The 18170-nt window shown below is 40.9% G+C and overlaps 1 protein-coding gene across 1 annotated transcript in view; it reads right to left on the bottom strand.

The window, feature by feature from the left end:
* Positions 1-16888, bottom strand: part of IFT88 (intraflagellar transport 88) — a 109037-nt gene extending 92149 nt beyond the window's left edge. The window contains exons 1-5 of the mRNA XM_058438160.1: positions 16799-16888; positions 16263-16381; positions 16074-16169; positions 9322-9417; positions 764-826 (exon numbers count right to left, since the gene is read on the bottom strand). Coding sequence (XP_058294143.1) covers positions 764-826; positions 9322-9417; positions 16074-16094 — 180 coding nt within the window. The 5' untranslated portion in view covers positions 16095-16169; positions 16263-16381; positions 16799-16888. The remainder of the gene's footprint in view (positions 1-763; positions 827-9321; positions 9418-16073; positions 16170-16262; positions 16382-16798) is intronic.
* Between the last annotated feature and the right edge of the window lie 1282 nt (positions 16889-18170).

Here is an 18170-nt window from a genome sequence, read left to right as displayed (position 1 = left end):
ATTAAAGATCTAAATGTTAAGACCTAAAACTACAAAAATGCTAGAAGAAAACATAGGGGAAAAGCTTCATGACATTGTTCTTGGCAATTATTTCTTGAATATGACACCAAAAGCACAAGCAACAAAAGTAAAGATGGACAACTGGGACTATACCAAACTAAAAAACTTTGGTGTATCAAAGGACACATCAGTGTGAAAAGCAATCTACAAAATGAAAGAAAATATTTGCAAATCATACATCTGATAAGACATTAATATCCAGAATATATAGAGAACTCCTACAACTGAATAACAAAAATGAACAAGTGTTCATTGACAGATGAATGAATAAACAAAATGTGGTATAAACATACAATGGAATAGTATTCAAACTTAAAAAGGAAGGAGATTCTGTCACATGCTACAACATGGATGAACCTTGAGGACATTATACTAAGTGAATAAGCCAGTCACAAAAAGACAAATATTCTGAGACTCCACTTATGTAACGTATCTAAATTAGTCAAATTCATAGAAATAGAAAGTAGAATGGTAGTTACAGGGACTTTGGAAGTAGGAGAAAATGGGAAGTTTTTGTTTAATGGATACAGACTTTCAGATATACAAGATGAAAAACTTCTGAAGATCTGTTTCACTACCATCTAAACTTAGTGATGGTTATAATCTTTAACACTACAGGAATATACAGGTGAAAATGGTTAATTTGGTAAATTTCATGTTATGTATTTTTTACCACAATTAAAAAAAATTTTTTTTAACTTACTGGAGGTCTTCTGCCATGACTAGTCCTCACAGCTTGCTGAAAAGCTGCATCATTCTCCAATTCCTAAAACGAAAACGCAAATTTAACATTCAACACAGAGTAAGAATTGGGGGAAAAAATAAGTTTAAACTCCTGTTTGGTACTCAAGAGCCTCTATAATTCATCTTTTGCCAACTAGGTAGGGACATCTAGGTAGGGACGAACGGATTCTTACCTCAAATCTCCCCACTTCACACTACCCAGAATAGCAAACCTCCTTCCTCTCCTAGAATGAGGAGTACTGGTCATGTTAGCCAATTTTATGGATATCTTATTGGCTACAGTTTTAATGAGTGGCATCACAATGCCAGGTTGAAACATCAAGTATACAAGGATGTGGCCTTTCTTCTGTTTTTTTTCCTGGTGGCTTGGAATTGAGATTTACATCTCTCTTTCTCTCTCTCTCCCCACCATCCTCCTGTCTTTCTCCTCTTCTCCCACCCTACCTGATAAAGCCTCAGGATAGAAAAGGCCATATTTTCTACAAGCAGGGGGCACTGTCTTTGGTGCCATTTCCATCTGCCCAAATGAAAAGGATTTTTCATGGAGAGGTCAAGTCTGAGACACAGACTGGAGCTAATCTAAGCAAATGGGGGGGCTCAACAAGTCCAACCTGCACTGCCATTTGGAATCAACATCTTAGTAGAAATAAAATGTTATTTTGCTTTGCTGATTCCTGAAATGTACTTACATTCCCCTTCAGGAAATTTGAGGAAAAGAACACTAATCAAGGGCAGGATATAAAGGTTCTTGTGTTTCCTGAACAAAATACCATTTTTATAGTCTCTCAAAAGCACCCAGTCTCACCAACAGCCAATCTTCCAACCATCCTGTATTTCCTACTTCCCCTTCTCTAACACACACTCTGGCTTTAACCCTTCAGACATATTAAATGCAGTTCTCATCCTTGCCTCTGATTTATTTCAATCTACTTCCCACAAAATATACTTGTCAATTATTTTAAAAATAAACAATACATAAAAAATAAAGTCACTATCAATTAACTTTTTTAAAATTTGAAAATAATCAAAATAAAATGTTTATATTACCAGGATGCTAATACAATGCTTTTAAAACACAATTTTATTGCATACAAGCCTTCTTCTTTAATTTTTACTTTAAATTATCTTTTTTTTTTTTCTTTTTTGGGACAGGGTTTCACTCCAACCTCCAGGCTGGAGTACAGTGGTGCAATCACAGCTCACTGCAGCCTCAACTTCCCAGGCTCAGGTGATTGTCCCATCTCAGTCTCCCTAGGAGCTGGGACTACAGGCACACACTACCACAACCTGCTAATTTTTGTATTTTTTTAGAGACAGGATTTTGCCGTGTTACCCAGGCTGGTCTCAAACTGAGCTCAAGTGATCCACCCCTGAGCCTCCTAAAGGGATTACAGGCATAAGCCACTGTGCCCAGCCTAAATTATCTTTGTAACCTTCCATATCAACTACATAAAATTACACAATTCTCAGTCACCCACAGAAACTAAAGACTTTTGAATGAAGTATAAATCCGAAGGTAACCTTCAACATAATTTATTATTATTATCTTCTACTTTAGCAGATCTTTGGGTAAAAAAATTTCCCTTAAGATTCCTAAATTATTAGTAAAATTTGGTTAATCAGCTCAGTAAATCCTAACTAAATGACAAACTAAAAAGGACAGTCAACAAATTCTCCAATTACAAACACCAAACTTATACAACTTTTGGAAATCTTTGTCACTTTGTTAACAAATTCCATCTTCTATGAATATCTTAAGCCACTGCTGCAAGAAATTCATTATTTATTGAACTTATTATTATAGTTAAGATCAAAGAAAACCAAGCATAAGCCAAAAATTATTTTTACTTCACTGTCTAATTTATTTTTGGGTCTGATATTCTGAGTATTCACTTCACATTAAGTTATGCAGCCACAATGCAACAACCTGAGGAGGTAGGAAGTGTCCCTGGTGCGTTAAAAATGATAATCTTCAGGCCGGGGCGGTGGCTCTCGCCTGTAATCCCAGAACTTTGGGAGGCTGAGGTGGGTGGATCACGAGGTCAGGATATCGTGACCATCCTGGCTAACACAGTGAAACCCCGTCTCTACTAAAAATACAAAAAATTAGCCAGGCGTGGTGGCAGGCGCTGGTAGTCCCAGCTACTCAGGAGGGTGAGGCAGGAGAATGGCGTGAACCTGGGAGGCAGAGCTTGCAGTGAGCAGAGGTCGCGCCAATGCACTCCAGCCTGGGCTACAGAGCGAGACTCCGTCTCAAAAAAAAAAAAAAAAAAAAAAGATAATCTCCATGATCCATTAATTCCATTTCTGGGACTCTATCCCAGGTAGTTTGATCAAAACATAGAAAATTATTTACGCATAAATTTTTTCACTACAATGTTATCTACAACAGCAGAAAACAGGAAAAAATATCCTATCATGAGAAAATACTTCTTTAGTTTTTTTAATTTTTTTTTTGAGAGGGAGTCTCGCTCTGTCGTGCAATGGCATGATCTTGGCTCACTGCAACCTCCACCTCCTGGGTTCAAGCTATTCTCCTGCCTCAGCCTTCCAAGCAGCTGAGATTACAGGTGCCCGCCACCATGGCTGGCTAATTTTTGTATTTTAGTAGAGACGGGACTTCACCATGTTGGTCAGGCTGGTCTTGAACTACGGACCTCAAATGAGCTGCCCACCTCAGCCTCCCAAAGTGCTGGGATTATAGGTGTGAGTCCCCACGTCTGGTGGAGAAAATACTTCTAATCACCTATATGTTTTTAATATTATGTAGTCATTAAAGTAATATTTATTTAAATATTTAGTATCATGAGACACTGCTTATGATGTAGTTGAATGTAAAAAAGTAAACAGAAAAGTAATTACTAGTTCAATTCCAAACATACTAAAAGAAAACTGTGTATGTATACATGAAGGAAAGACAAAGAAAAAAATGTTTAAAATGTTGACAGTAGTTATTTCTGACTGATGGGATTACTAGTTTTTGTTTCCATGATTAGCATTTCTTAATTTTATAATTGGGAGAATGAGGAGGTTTCAATGGTTTTCCTGATTTATACTAAATTCCCTTGAAGGAAAGAACCCAGTCATGGCAGGATTCATCACTGCTGAATAAAGGGCCATTGGGTCCTGAATAATCAGCAGCAATAACCAGGTAGTACGTATAGTGGGACTTGGGTGAGACTCTGAGATATACTGGTTTCAGGTGCGACCCAGCACATTCACAGCTGTGGTGGCTACAAAGAGAGACTGCTTCTGTTTGAGATGAGAAGAGGGGAGAGTAAAGGGGACTTTGTCTTGCAACTTAGGTATCAGCTCAGCCACAGTGGGTTAGAGCATCAAGTGGGTTCTTAGGGTCCCTGATTCTAGGCCTTGGCTCTTGGATAGCATTTCTGGACCTACCCTGAGCCAGAGGGACACCCACTGCCTTGAAGGGTGAGTCCCAGGCCTGGCAGAATTCACCAAAACCTGAAGGAATAGCCCTTGGGCCTTAAGTGAACATTGGCGATAACCTGGCGGTACTCTCTGCGGGTCTGTTGTGGTGACAGACACAGGAGAGAATCTGCTGCCTGGGGAAAAGGGTGGAAAGAGTGGGAAGGACTTTGTCTTATGGTTTCAGTGCCAGCTCAGCAGCAGAAGAATAGAGCACCAAGGAAATTTCTAAGGATTCTGACTCCAGGCCCTGGCTCCCAGACAGCATCTCGGGACCTGCCCAGGGCCCAGGGGAACTGGTTGACTTAAGGAAAGGATACAAGCCTGGCTGGCTTCACCAAAAGCTGTGGGATACCGTGAAAGCAGTATTAAGAGAGAAGTTTATAGTTGTAAGTGTTTACATCAAAAAAGAAGAAAAACTTCAAATAACCTAATGACGCGTCTCAAAGAACTAGAAAAGCAAAGCAAACCAAACCCAAAGTTAATAAAAGAAAATAATAAGTATCAGAGCAGAATAAATGAAAATGAATCAAAGATGACAATATAAAAGATCAACAAAACAAAAAGTTGGTTTTGTGAAAAGATAAAATTGACAAATCGTTAGCCAGACTAACTACAAAGAAAGAGAGAAGACCAAAATAAGTAAAATCAGAGATAAAAAAGGGACATTACAACTGATACCATAGAAATGTGAAGGATCAGCTGGATGCAGTGGCTCACACCTGTAATCCCAGCACTTTGGGAGGCCTGGGCGGGCAGATCTTCTGAGATCAGCAGTTCAAGACCAGCCTAACCAACATGGTAAAACCTCATCTCTACTAAAAATACACCATTAGCTGGGCATGGTGGCACATGCCTGTAATCCCAGCTACTCGGGAGGCTGAGGCAGGAGAATCGCTTGAACCCGGGAGGCAGAGGTTGCAGTGAGCTGAGATTGCGCCATTTCACTCCAGCCTGGGCAACCAGAGCGAGACTCTGTCTCAAACAACAACAACAACAAAAAAAAACCCAGAAATTTGAAGGATCACTAGAGGCCACTATGAGCACCCATATACCAATAAATTGAAAACCCAGAAGAAACAGATAAATTCCTAGACATATACAACCTACCAAGATTGAACCATGAAGAAATCCAAAACCTGAACAGACCAATAAGAAGTAACAAGACTGAAAAAAAAAAAAAAAAAAAAAGAAGTAACAAGACTGGGCCAGGAGTGGTGGCTCACGCCTGTAATCCCAGCACTTTGGGAGGCCGAGGAGGGCAGATCATGAGGTCAGGAGATCGAGACCATCCTGGCTAACATGGTGAAACTCTGTCTCTACTAAAAAAAAAATACAAAAAATTAGCCAGGCATGGTGGCAGGCACCTGTGGTCCCAGCTACTCGGGAGGCTGAGGCAGGAGAATGGCGTGAACCTGGGAGGCAGAGCTTGCGGTGACCCAAGATTGCACCACTGCACTCCAGCCTGGGCTACAGAGCGAGACGCCATCTCAAAAAAAAAAAAAAAAAAAAAAAAAAAAGAAGTAACAAGACTGAAACCATGATAAAAAGTCTCCCAGCAAAGAAAAGCTCGGCACCTGATGGCTTCACTGCTGAATTTTACCAGACATTTAAAGAAGAACTAATATAATAAATCCTACACAAATTACTCCGAAAAACAGAGAAAGAGGAAATACTTCCAAACTCATTCTATAAGGCCAGTATTACCGATACCAAAACCTGACAAAGATGCATCAAAGAAAGAAAATTATAGATCAACATCCCTGATGAACATTGATGCAAAAATCTTCACCAAAACACTAGCAAACCGAATTCAACAATACATTAGAAAGATCATTCATCATCACCAAGTGGGATTTAGCCCAGGGATGCAAGGATGGATCAACTTATGCAAATCAATCAATGTGATACATCATATCAACAGAATAAAGAACAAAAACCACATGATCATTTCAACTGATGCTGAAAAAGCATTAGGTAAAATTCAACATCCCTTCATAAAAACCCTAAAAAAAAACTGTGTATAGAAGAAACATACCTCAACATGAAAAATGTCATGTAACAGACTCACAACTAATATACTGAATGAAAAAAAACTGAAAGCCTTTCCTTTAAGATCTGGAACATGACAAGGATGACCAATGTCACCACTGTTATTCAACATAGTACTGGAAATCCTTGCTAGCGCAATCAGGCAAGAGAAAGAAATAAAGGGCATCCAAACCGGAAAGGAAGAAGTCAAATTACCCTAGTTTGTAGATGATATGATCTTGTATTCGGAAAAACCTAAAGACTCCACCAAAAAACTATTAGAACTGATAAATTTAGTAAGGTTGCAGGACACAAAATCAACATACAAAAATCAGTAGCATTTCTATATGCCAAAAGTGAACAATCTGGAAAATAAATCAAGAAAGTAATCTCATTTAGAATATCTACAAATAAAATTAAATATCTAGAAATTAACTTAACCAAAGAAGTGAAAATCTCTACGATGAAAACTGTAAAACATTGGTGGAAGAAACTGAAGAGGACATAAGAAAATGGAAAGATGTTTCATGTTCATAGATTGGAAAAACCAGTATGGTTAAAATGTCCATACTACCCAAAGTAATCTACAGATTCAGTGCAATACCTATCAAAATACCAATGTCATTCTTCACAGAAACAGAAGAAAACATCCTAAAGTCTATATAGAACTACAAAAGACCCAGAATAGCCAAAGCTGTCTTGAGCAAAAAGAACAAAACTGGAAGAATTACATTACTTGTCTTCAAATTATACTACAGAGCTACAGTAACCAAAACAGCATGATACTGGCATAAAAACAGACAGACTAATGGAACAGAATAGAGAACCCAGAAACAAATCTAGACATCTACAGTGAACTCATTTTTGACAAAGGTGCCAGAAACATACATTAGGGAAAAGACAGTCTCTTCAATAAATGGTGCTGAGAAAACTGAATATCCATATGCAGAAGAATGAAACTAGACCCTTATCTCTCACCATATGCAAAAATCAAATAAAAATGGATTAAGGACTTAGAAATCTAAGACCTCAAACTATGAAACTACTAAAAGAAAACACTAGGGAAACTCTCCAGGACACTGGACTGGGCAAAGATTTATTGAGTAATACCCCACAAACACAGGCAATCAAAGCAAAAATGGACAAATGAGATCACATCAAGTTAAAAAGGCTTCTGCACAACAAGGGAATCAACGAAGTGAAGAGACAACCCACAGAATGGGAGAAAATATTTATAAACTATCCCTCTGACAAGGGGTTAATAACCAGAATGTGTAAGGAACTCAAACAACTCTATAGGAAAAAATCTAATAATCTGATTTAAAAATGGGCAAAAGATCTGAATAGATAATTCTAAAAAGAAGACATACAAATGGCAAGCATGTATATGAAAAAGTGCTCAACATTATTGACCATCAGAGAAATGGAAATCAAAACTACAATGAGATGTCATCTCATTCCAGTTAAAATGGCTTTTATCCAAAAGACAGGTAATAACAAATGCTGGTGAGAATGTGGAGAAAAGGGAACCCTCATATACTGTTAGTGAGAATGTAAATTAGTACAACCACTATGGAGAACAGTTTAGAGGTTCCTAAAAAAACTAAAAATACATCTATCATATGATCCAACAATCCCACTGCTAGAAATATACTCAAAAGAAAATAAATCAGTATGTACCAGGTTGTTCTTGCATTGCTATTAGGTTGGTGCAAAAGTAATTGCAGTTTTGCAATTAAAATGGCAAAAACTGCAGTTTCTTTTGCATCAAAGAATGCCTGAGATTGGGTAATTTATAAAGAAAAGAGGTTTGATTGGCTCATAGTTCTGCAGGCTGTACAAGCATGACATCAGTATCTGCTCAGTTTCTGGGGAGGCCTCAGGGAGCTTTCACTCATGACAAAAGGCAAAATGGGAGCAGTCACATCACATGGGGTGAGGATGGCACCAAGAAGATAATGCTAAACCATTCATGAGAAATCCACTCTCATGATCCTGTCACCTCCCACCAGGTCTCACCTCCAATGCTGGGTATTACAATTCAACATGAGATGTTGGTGGGGATAAATATACAAACTATATCACAGTATATCAAAAAGATATCCGCACTCCCATGTTTGCTGCCGCAGTATTCACAATAGCCAAGATTTGGAAGCAACCTAAGTGTCTGTCAACAGACAAATGGATAAAGAAAATGTACATATATACAGTGGAAAACTAGCCATAAAAACGAATGAGATCCTGTCATTTGCAATAACGTGGACGGAACTGGAGGCCATTCTATTAAGAGAAATACGCCAGGCACAGAAAGACCAACATCGCATGTTTTCACTTATTTCTGGGATCTAAAAATTAAAACAACTGAACTCAAGGAGATAGAGAATAGAAGGATGATTACCAGAGGCTGGGAAGGGTAGTGGCAGGGGAGGGGGTGGGAATGGTTAATAGGTACAAAAAAAAAAAAAACAGAAAGAAAGCATAAGATCTAGTATTTGATAGCAAAATGGGGTGACTATAGTCAATAATTTAATTGTACATTTAAAAATAACTAAAAGAATATAATCGGATTGTTTGAAACACAAAGGATAAATGCTTGATGTAACAGAAACCCTATTTACCCTTATGTGATTATCACATACTGTATGCCTGTATCAAAATATCCCATATTCCCCATAAATATATGCACCTACTATGTACTCACAAAAATTAAAAAAAAAAAAACAAGACATTTCAACTTTAGAATTTTTTTTAAAACCCTAATTTTAAATACCTTCAGGTGATCTGTCTTTTACACATTTGGATAGCTAGTGCTGAAGAATACAAGTATATATAATTCACCTTAATTCATTTTTGTAACCTGTCTCATGATCTTTCCTTCTGCTGCAATTATTATTTTTGGTGGAAGTCAGTAGAGTCTTCTGTAATAGCACTTTCCTAGGTTTTTGAATCAGCTTAATTTAATCTAAAGCATAATAAAGTAGAACTCTCAAGTCCACAGTCTTCATAAACCAGCTGGTTAACTAAGACCAATGTAAAAAAACAAGTAGCTTTTGTTACCTCGATATCATAGATTGGATTGTAGTCATTATAGCCGGAATAAAGATCATCTTCATCTGTCTCTGGAGCCAGGTGCACATTTTGCATCATTTGTACCTAGGAAAAACTGGCAATGTAAATATGTTCTTGGTATAAGAAATTTTTTTTTTTTTTGAGGTATATCTTGCTCTGCTGCCCAGGCTGGAATGCAGTAACACAATCACGGCTCACTATAGCCTTGATCTCTCTGGCACAAGTGATCCTCCCACCTCAGCCTCCCTGGTACTACAGGCTTGCGCCACCACACCCAACTAAGTTTGAATTTTTTTGTAAAGATGGAATCTCCCTATGTTGCCCAGGCTGGACTCAATTTCTTGAGCTCAAGTGATTCTCTCACTTTGGCCTCCCAAAATGCTAGGATTACCAGCATGAGCCACCACGCCAGGCCAGAAATAATTCTCAATTCCAATAAAGTATAACTATTTAATGACATTTCTGGTCAAATTTATCTATATATATTTTCATGGCTTCAATTTTTTTCACATCAAATTCCCAAAACTAGATGTCAAAACATTTAAGTTATTGCCCTTATTTCACATTTATTTCACAACTTCGACACTGAAAGAATAGTGACAGGCACTAGAGGGGGTACAATTGATTATCCTGATTTTCATGGAGCTTAGTATCAAGTGCAGAAGAAAGGTATGCAACAGTCAATTAAAATGCAAGGCAGAAACCACCACATACCCATCAGAATGTGTAAAATTAAAAAGATCAACAACACATGATGTCAGCAAAGATGTGGAGCAACCAGAGTATTCGTGCATTGCTGATGGGAGTGTAAAATGATACACTTTGGGAGAAAAGTCTTGCAGTTTCATAAAATTAACATGTACCTTTTATCACCCAGCAATTCCACTTGAAAATATTTACTCAAGAGGAACGAAAACATATGTCTACACAAAGATTTATATAAGAATGTTCACAGCAGCTGTCGACCTAAAGAAAGGAATTGAGGCATAAAATACAATTCTAAAAAGTTTACTTGAGCCAAAATGAGGACAGCTGCCTGTCCAGAACACTCAGACTTCATGTAGCCTTGGACGGGCGCTCCATTCGGCCTTTGTTTCAAGCAGATCTTTAAAGGCAAAAAAGCGGGGCAGGGAGTGGGCAAAGCTGTCTGTCAGAAATTCTCACTGGTTTACAAAAATAATGTTGATTAGTGATTGGCTACATTGTATGGGTTATAGTATCCAGACTGTGACATTGTTAGATTAATTTATAGCTACTTGTGACAATAGCAAGCAAGTTTCAAGACATGATTACTTAGCCCAAGAAGGTAAAGAAGATGTGACTGCTGTTTCACTCCCACACCTCTCTGGACCTGGTAATTTAGAGGAGACTCTCATTCTTCAAATTAAACCTTTCTTTTCTTTGTCACAAATTAAACCTTTCTTTTCTTTGTCACAAATTAAACCTTTCTTTTCTTTGTCACAGCTTTATTCATAATACCGAAAAACCAGAAACAAACCAGATACCCATCAGTAAAATGGACAAGCAAAATGTGGCATACTTACACAATGAAGTACTATCCAGCAATAAAAAAGAATCCCAATTATGCTAAGTGAAAGAAGCCTTACATAAAGCATACATTATGCACTGTTTCCTTTATATGAAGTTCTCAAACAGGCAAAGCTAATTTACGGTAGAAAACCATCAGAACTGAGGTCGCTTCTTGGGGATGGGGAGTAGGGATTGAATGGAAAGGGACATGAGAGAATTTTCTGGGGTGATGATAAATGTTCTATATCTTGGCAGGGGTTTGAGTCGCACAAGTGTATGCATTTGTGAAAACTCAGCAAATGTACTCTGAGATTTCTGCTTTGTAAATTTTATCTCAAAAGTAAGAACTATAAACAAATATTGAACTGTATAATTGATATGCATGCTGGTATTTCAGGGAACGTGTAATAGCTGTAATTTAGCTTAAAATACTATAAGACGGCTTAGGCCAGATGCCGTAGCTCACGCCTGTAATTCCAGCACTTCGGAGGGCCAAGAAGGGTGGATTACTTGAGGTCAAGAGTTTGAGACCAGCTTGGTCAACATGGTGAAACCCCGTCGCTACTAAAAATACAAAAACTAGCAGGGCATGGTGGTGTACATCTGTAATTCCAGCTACTCGGGAGGCTGAGGCACGAGAATCGCTTGAACTCAGGAGGCAGAGGTTGCAGTGAGCTGAGATCATGCCACTGCACTCCAACCTGGGTGACAGAGTGAGACTCTGTCTCTAAAAAAAAAGATGGCTTGATAGATGGATTGAGAGATAGGTAAATGGATAAGTACATGATAAAGCAGCTATAGAAAAAGGTTAATGGTGGAATCTAGGTAGCAGGAGTAACATTCAACATAAAATTCTTTAAACCTTGCTGCATGTTTGAAATTTTTCATAATGAAATGTTGAGGGAAAAAATGCAAGACAGAAAAAAGAGATATCAAAGCAAAGTGAAACAGAAGAGTGAAAGCTGATCATACAAATTGAGTCATTCTTGTCATACCCAACTAAAACAGAGTCAAGAAGCTGGGGTGTGTTGGTGGGGAGGCACTCAGGACACATAACATTGCTTGAAGAATGGAATTCTCTGCAAGTCTGGCTGCTAAAACCTGAGGCCGATTTTATTTATAGCTGCTGAGATAACTTGCTGCAAATATAGGACTAATTCTGCCCACCACAGCTACCCACCAATTAGAACTTGCCAGCTTCCCAGAACCTCACTAGCTCCAGTGAACTTTCTCAAAGAGCGCTACATAACACTTCTCCTTTTGATAAACCTCCAACCTTCTCTTTGTTCTTTGGACATACCAAAGACCACCTGGTCCTCAAACCACAATTCTTTCTTCCCAAATAAAAATGTAAAATTTCAAGATTTATCTCTACATTTTGACTTGGACAGAAGCATGGGAAAAATGAAATTACCATATAGATATACTATAAATCTAATAATTACTAAACAATCTGGCAAAGATTCCTGGAAGTATCGTTCAAATCAAGTCAATATTTTAGGCAATTCGAGGGGTGGGAGGTGGAGGAGGGCTAATTACCCAAGAAATGTAGCACTGCTAGTATTCAAGAAATATATTTTCTTTAAAGCAAATACATATTTTCTTAAGGCCTGTACATTTTAAATGCACCAGCAAATTCCTAAGAAATTTTCAGCTTAGGCTGGGCGCAGTGGCTCACACCTATAATCCCAGCACTTTGGGAGGCCGAGGCGGACAGATCACGAGGTCAGGAGATCGAGACCATCCTGGCTAATATGGTGAAACCCCGTCTCTACTAAAAATACAAAAAAATTAGCCGGGCATGATGGCAGGCACCTGTAATTCCAGGTACTCAGGAGGCTGAGGCAGGAGAATGGCCTCAACCTGGGAGAAGGAGGTTGCAGTGGGCCGAGATTGCGCCACTGCACTCCTGCCTGGGTGACAGAGCCAGACTCTGTCTCAAAAATAAATAAATAAATAATAAAAATAAATAAAAACAAAATAAATTTTCAGCTTAATCTTTTTCTCAGCATAATACCACATATATGTGGTTTCTCATAACCTTTAAAAATTATTTATATATTTTAAATACTAACAAAATTATTAGTTTTTGAACTCTAATTCATATACCATACAATTTAACTTTTCAAAGTGCATAATTCAGTGGTTTTTAATATATTCACAAGGTTGTGCAACCATCCCCAGTATGTAATTCCAGAACATTTTCATCATCCCATAAAGAAATATGGGGCCTGTTAGCAGCTCTCCATGCCTCCCTTCCCTTTCCCCAGTCCCTGGCAACCATATTAATCTATCTTCTGTCTCTATGGATTTCCCAATTCTGGATATTTCTTTTTTTTTGAGACGGAGTCTCGCTCTGTCGCCCAGGCTGGAGTGCAGTGGCGCGATCTCGGCTCACTGCAAGCTCCGCCTCCCGGGTTCACGCCATTCTCCCGCCTCAGCCTCTCGGAGTAGCTGGGACTACAGGCGCCCGCCACCACGCCCGGCTAATTTTTTTGTATTTTTAGTAGAGACGGGGTTTCACCGTGGTCTCGATCTCCTGACCTCGTGATCAGTCCGCCTCGGCCTCCCAAAGTGCTGGCTGGATATTTCATATTAAGGAAATTACACAACATGTAGCCTTTTGTGTCTGGTCTCTTTCACTTAGCATAATGCTTCCAAGGTTCATCCAGGCAGTAGTATGTATCAATATTTCATTACTTTTTATGGCTAAATAATACATCTGCAACATTTTGCTTATTCATTCATTAGTTAATGGATGTTTGAATTGTTTCCACTTTTTGACTTTTATGAACAACATCACTATGAATGTGTGCGTACAAGTTTTAGCATGCATATGTATGTCTAATTCTACTGGGAATATATCTAGGAAAGGAATTGCTGGATCATATAGGAACCCCATGTTTAACTTTTGGAGGAACAGTTAGACTGTTTTCCAAAGTGGCTGCACTATTTTACATCCCACCTGCAATGCATGAAGTTTCCAATTTATCCATGTCCTAGCCAACACTTGTTACTGTTCCTGTTTTTGATTATAGCAATTCTAGTGAGTATGAAATGGTATCTCATTGTAGTACTGACTTGCATTCCCCTGATAACTAATGATGTTGAGTATCTTTTCATCTGCTTATTATCCATTTCTAAATCTCTTTGGAGAAATGTCTGTTCAGATCTTTTGCTCTTTTTTTTTTTTTTGAGACAGACTCTCACTCTGTCGCCTAAGCTAGACGGCAGTGGCGCGGCTCACTGCAAGCTCCGCCTCCCGGGTTCACGCCATTCTCCTGCCTCAGCCTCCCGAGTAGCTGGGACTACAGGCGCCCGCCACCAAACCCGGGTAATTTTTTTTTTTTTTTTTTTTTGGTATTTTTAGTAGAGACGGGGTTTCACCGTGTTAGTCGGTATGGTCTCGATCTCCTGACCTTGTGATCCGCCCACCTCGGCCTTCCACGATTACAGGCGTGAGCCACCGCGCCCGGCCTGCTCATTCCTAAAAATCGAGTTATCACATGAATTATAAGGATCCTGTATATATTCTGGATACTAATCATTATATAAATGATTTACAAATACTTTCTCCCATTCTGTACCTCATCATTTTACATTCTTTGTACTATCCTTTTAAGCACAAAAGTTTTAAGTTTTGTTTTTTTTTTTTTGAGACGGAGTCTCGCTCTGTCACCCAGGCTAGAGTGCAGTGGCGCGAGCTCGGCTCAGTGCAAGCTCCGCCTCCCGGGTTCACGCCATTCTCCTGCCTCAGCCTCTCCAGCAGCTGGGACTACAGGCGCCCGCCACCACGCCCGGCTAATTTTTTGTATTTTTAGTAGAGATGGGGTTTCACCGTGTTAGCCAGGATGGTCTCCATCTCCTGACCTCGTGATCTGCCTGCCTCGGCCTCCCAAAGTGCTGGGATTACAGGCGTGAGCCACTGCGCCCAGCCAAAAGTTTTAAATTTTGATGATATACAATTTATTTTTTCTTTGGTTGCATGTACTTTTGGTATAATATCTAAGAAAGAACTGCCTAAGGTCAAGAATATTTATATCTATGCTTTTTTTCTAACAGTTTTAGCCCTTATATTTAGGTCACTGGTCCATTTTGAGTTAATTTCTCATTACTTTTTGAAGATGAAAATTAACTACTATGAGGGCAAATGTCACCCACACAGAAATGGTCATTCCAAAATAGCTTCAAAAGGTATTAAAAGGGCCGGGCGTCGTGGCTCACGCCTGTAATCCCAGCCGGCGGATCACGAGGTCAGGAAATCAAGACCATCCTGGCTAACACGGTGAAACCCCGTCTCTATTAAAAATACAAAAAATTAGCTGGCCGTGGTGGCAGGCGCCTGTAGTCCCAGCTACTCGGGAGGCTGAGGCAGGAGAATGGCGTGAACCCGGAAGGCGGAGCTTGCAGTGAGCCGAGATTGCGCCACTGCACTCCAGCCTGGGCAACAGAGCGCGACTCCGTCTCAAAAAAAAAAAAAAAAAAGGTATTAAAAGTCACTGGTAAAAGATATATGAAATATTTTTAATTAAAAGCTTTAGCTCAGTTAATACTAAACCAGTGGTTCTCAAACACAAGTGATGCTGAGGCTACTGGTCTGGGGACCACTTTGAGAACCACTATTCTGAACCATAATTTCGGATTATGAATCCTATTTAAGTCAGTTTAGTTGACACATAAGTTATAGAAGGAAGCAACTTTTAGAATGAGAAATCCTTTCTGCTAGGTTGTAACCGGATTTTTAAAAGGTTTGACTTCAGACTTTAGTTGAACAGACATCTTGTGGAACATACAAATATTAAAAGACGTGGAAAGTGAGGCCAGGAAAGGTGAAGGGAATCAAGCATGGCTAATAGCTATGGGTGGCAGAACAACTGTTGTTATACAACTCAGGGTTTCTGGATTCTCCAGGCATTTCCAAAGCAGCTTATACATGTAACAAACCTTCCATGTTGAAATAATCTGGGGATGATGCCACCTATGTTTAATATAAATTAAATGCTAGCAAAGCCTTTTTTTTTTTTTTTTAAGTGAAAGGTATGTTTTTTAATACTCTTCTACTGACTATGGACAGTCCACTTCAAGCTTTTCCAACCCCGGCCCGCACGTGGCACAGGACGGCTTTGAATGTGGGCCCAACACAAATTCGTAAACTTTCCGAAAGCATTATGAGATTTTTTTTTGCGATTTTTTTAAAGCTCATCAGCTACCTTAGTGTTTGTGTATTTCATGTGTGGCCCAAGACAATTCTTCTTCCGATGTGGCTGGACACCCTTGGTCTACTTCCAAGAAGCCTACTGCAGTTTCTCAAAAAAAAAAAAAAAAAAAACTCACAACCAGAAAATCGGACTAGTAAATGTGTAATTTTAGGCTTAGAAAGAATCTTGGGACAACAGTACTTCACGTTTTTGGAATGTTTCCATCTTTGTGAGGCTAAGTACGCGCTTTCTGCATTCTGTTGTGTACTTTTATCTTCATTCCTGATTCAACTTTCATCAGGCAATTTCAAGTGCTTTACCTAACAAAAAAACTAAAGAGCAATGTGCACCGTCTCTGCTGTGCGATTCCAGAGCTGGCGCAGTCATCCAACTGGGTTTTAAGTTTCCCCGTCAGGCGTGACTGGGACTTGGGACAGCCATTGCCAAGCGGTCAGCGACGCCCGTCCCAGTTCAGAGGAGCAAGAAAAGCCTGTGAGCTGGGGACACCGATGTGAGAAACAACGACCGCGTTTCTGAGTGGACAACTCGGGAGCCTGAGGCAGAAAAGCAGGGGCAGGCCGAGTCCATTTGGGACCCCGCCTCAGACCGCCCCGGGGCCGACAGGGGCGGGCGGGAGACGGGCGAAGAGGCCCTCGGCGGGGCGCGGCACACAGGACGCCGCAGGGGCACGGCTGCCAGGGGCCCTGAAGCACTAGGCCCCAGCGCCCTTCTCCTACCTCACGCTGAGGGAAGCGGGCGACAGTCAGTCGGGCCCAGGGACGACGCGGCGGTTGGCCAAAGGGCGACGCCGAGCCGTTGCCAAGCGCGGAATCCAAGGAAGCCGCTCCCACAGTCCTCCGCGCGGGGGCGGGCGGGGCCGGAAGCGCGGGGGCGGGAGGGAGCTCTGCGGGACGGGGGTGGTGCGGGAGGCCTGGGGAAGTGGGTAGGGGCGGAGAACGGCGGGTCAGAGAGAAGGGAGCCGGGTCCCCCACAGTGGAAGGGAGTGACGGTGGGCGGAGGGTGTTGAGGGGACGGTGCCAGCGGCTTGCGGGAAGCCGGGAGATGCGGGGAGAACGGTGGAGGAGAGGGCAAGGGAGGCCGGGGCCTCCCGTGGAACGGAACCGGGGGGTTGGGAGGCTGGGGGCGGCCTGTGTGAAGGGGGCGGGGAGGGAAAGGCTCGCGACCAGTAGATGCAGGAGGGAGGAGGGCCTAGAGGGGCTTCGGGCTGGCGGCCTCTGTGAGGAAGGGGAAGGACATGGAACCAAGATCCTTTAAATCCTGATGAACTAATCCGTAAAGCAGATGCCCAAAGGATGATAGTAAGCTTACTGTGAGATAGCTCCTGGAGCCGCAGCATGAGCCTTGTGAACCTTGGAAGCCCATTTTCCGCGCAGTCACTAACTCGCTTAGTCACCCTGTGTAAAAGTTATTCTGGGATGACACCTGCCTGGGAAGTCTCACCTTTCCCCCCACCTCCTCCTGTGTGCGTATTGTTCTGTAGCACCCCGTGCACACCTTGATTGTAGCGCTTAAGGTGTCCGTTTTATTTACTAGACAGGGATTGAACCATTGTGTCCCAACCACCTAGAACCTGGGTCATAGTGTAAAGCTTAATAAATGTAATATAAATGGGGGAATTAAATTCATAATTGTTTAATGTTTGATTAAGTTTTGTCTTAAATTTTAAAAGTAAATGTTGGGGGTTGGGAGAGGGACAGAGGGAGTCTAAAGACACCAGTAATTAATGAGTTTTTAAAAAATAAGTAGTGTTGGCCGGGTGCAGTGGCTCATGCCTATAATCCCAGCACTTTGGGAGGCTGAGGCCGGCAGAGCACCTGAGGTCAGTAGTTGGAGACCAGCCTGGCCAAGGTGGTGAAACCCTGTCTCTACTAAAAATACAAAAATTAGCCCGGCGAGGTGGTGGGCGCCTGTAATCAATCCCAGCTACTCAGGAGGCTAAGGCAGGAGAATCCTTTGAACTCAGGAGGCGGAGGTTGCAGTGAGCCAAGATGGTGGCATTGCACTCCAGCCTGGGTGACAAGAGTGAAACTCCATCCAAAAAAAGAAAAAACGTAGTGTTGGGAGACAACTCTCCGTGGGTCCCCTGCA

This window comes from Hylobates moloch, unplaced genomic scaffold, assembly GCF_009828535.3.
Source record: "Hylobates moloch isolate HMO894 unplaced genomic scaffold, HMol_V3 SCAFFOLD_4, whole genome shotgun sequence".
Lineage (NCBI taxonomy): Eukaryota > Metazoa > Chordata > Mammalia > Primates > Hylobatidae > Hylobates > Hylobates moloch.
This window is presented reverse-complemented; position numbering and strand designations above follow the sequence as displayed.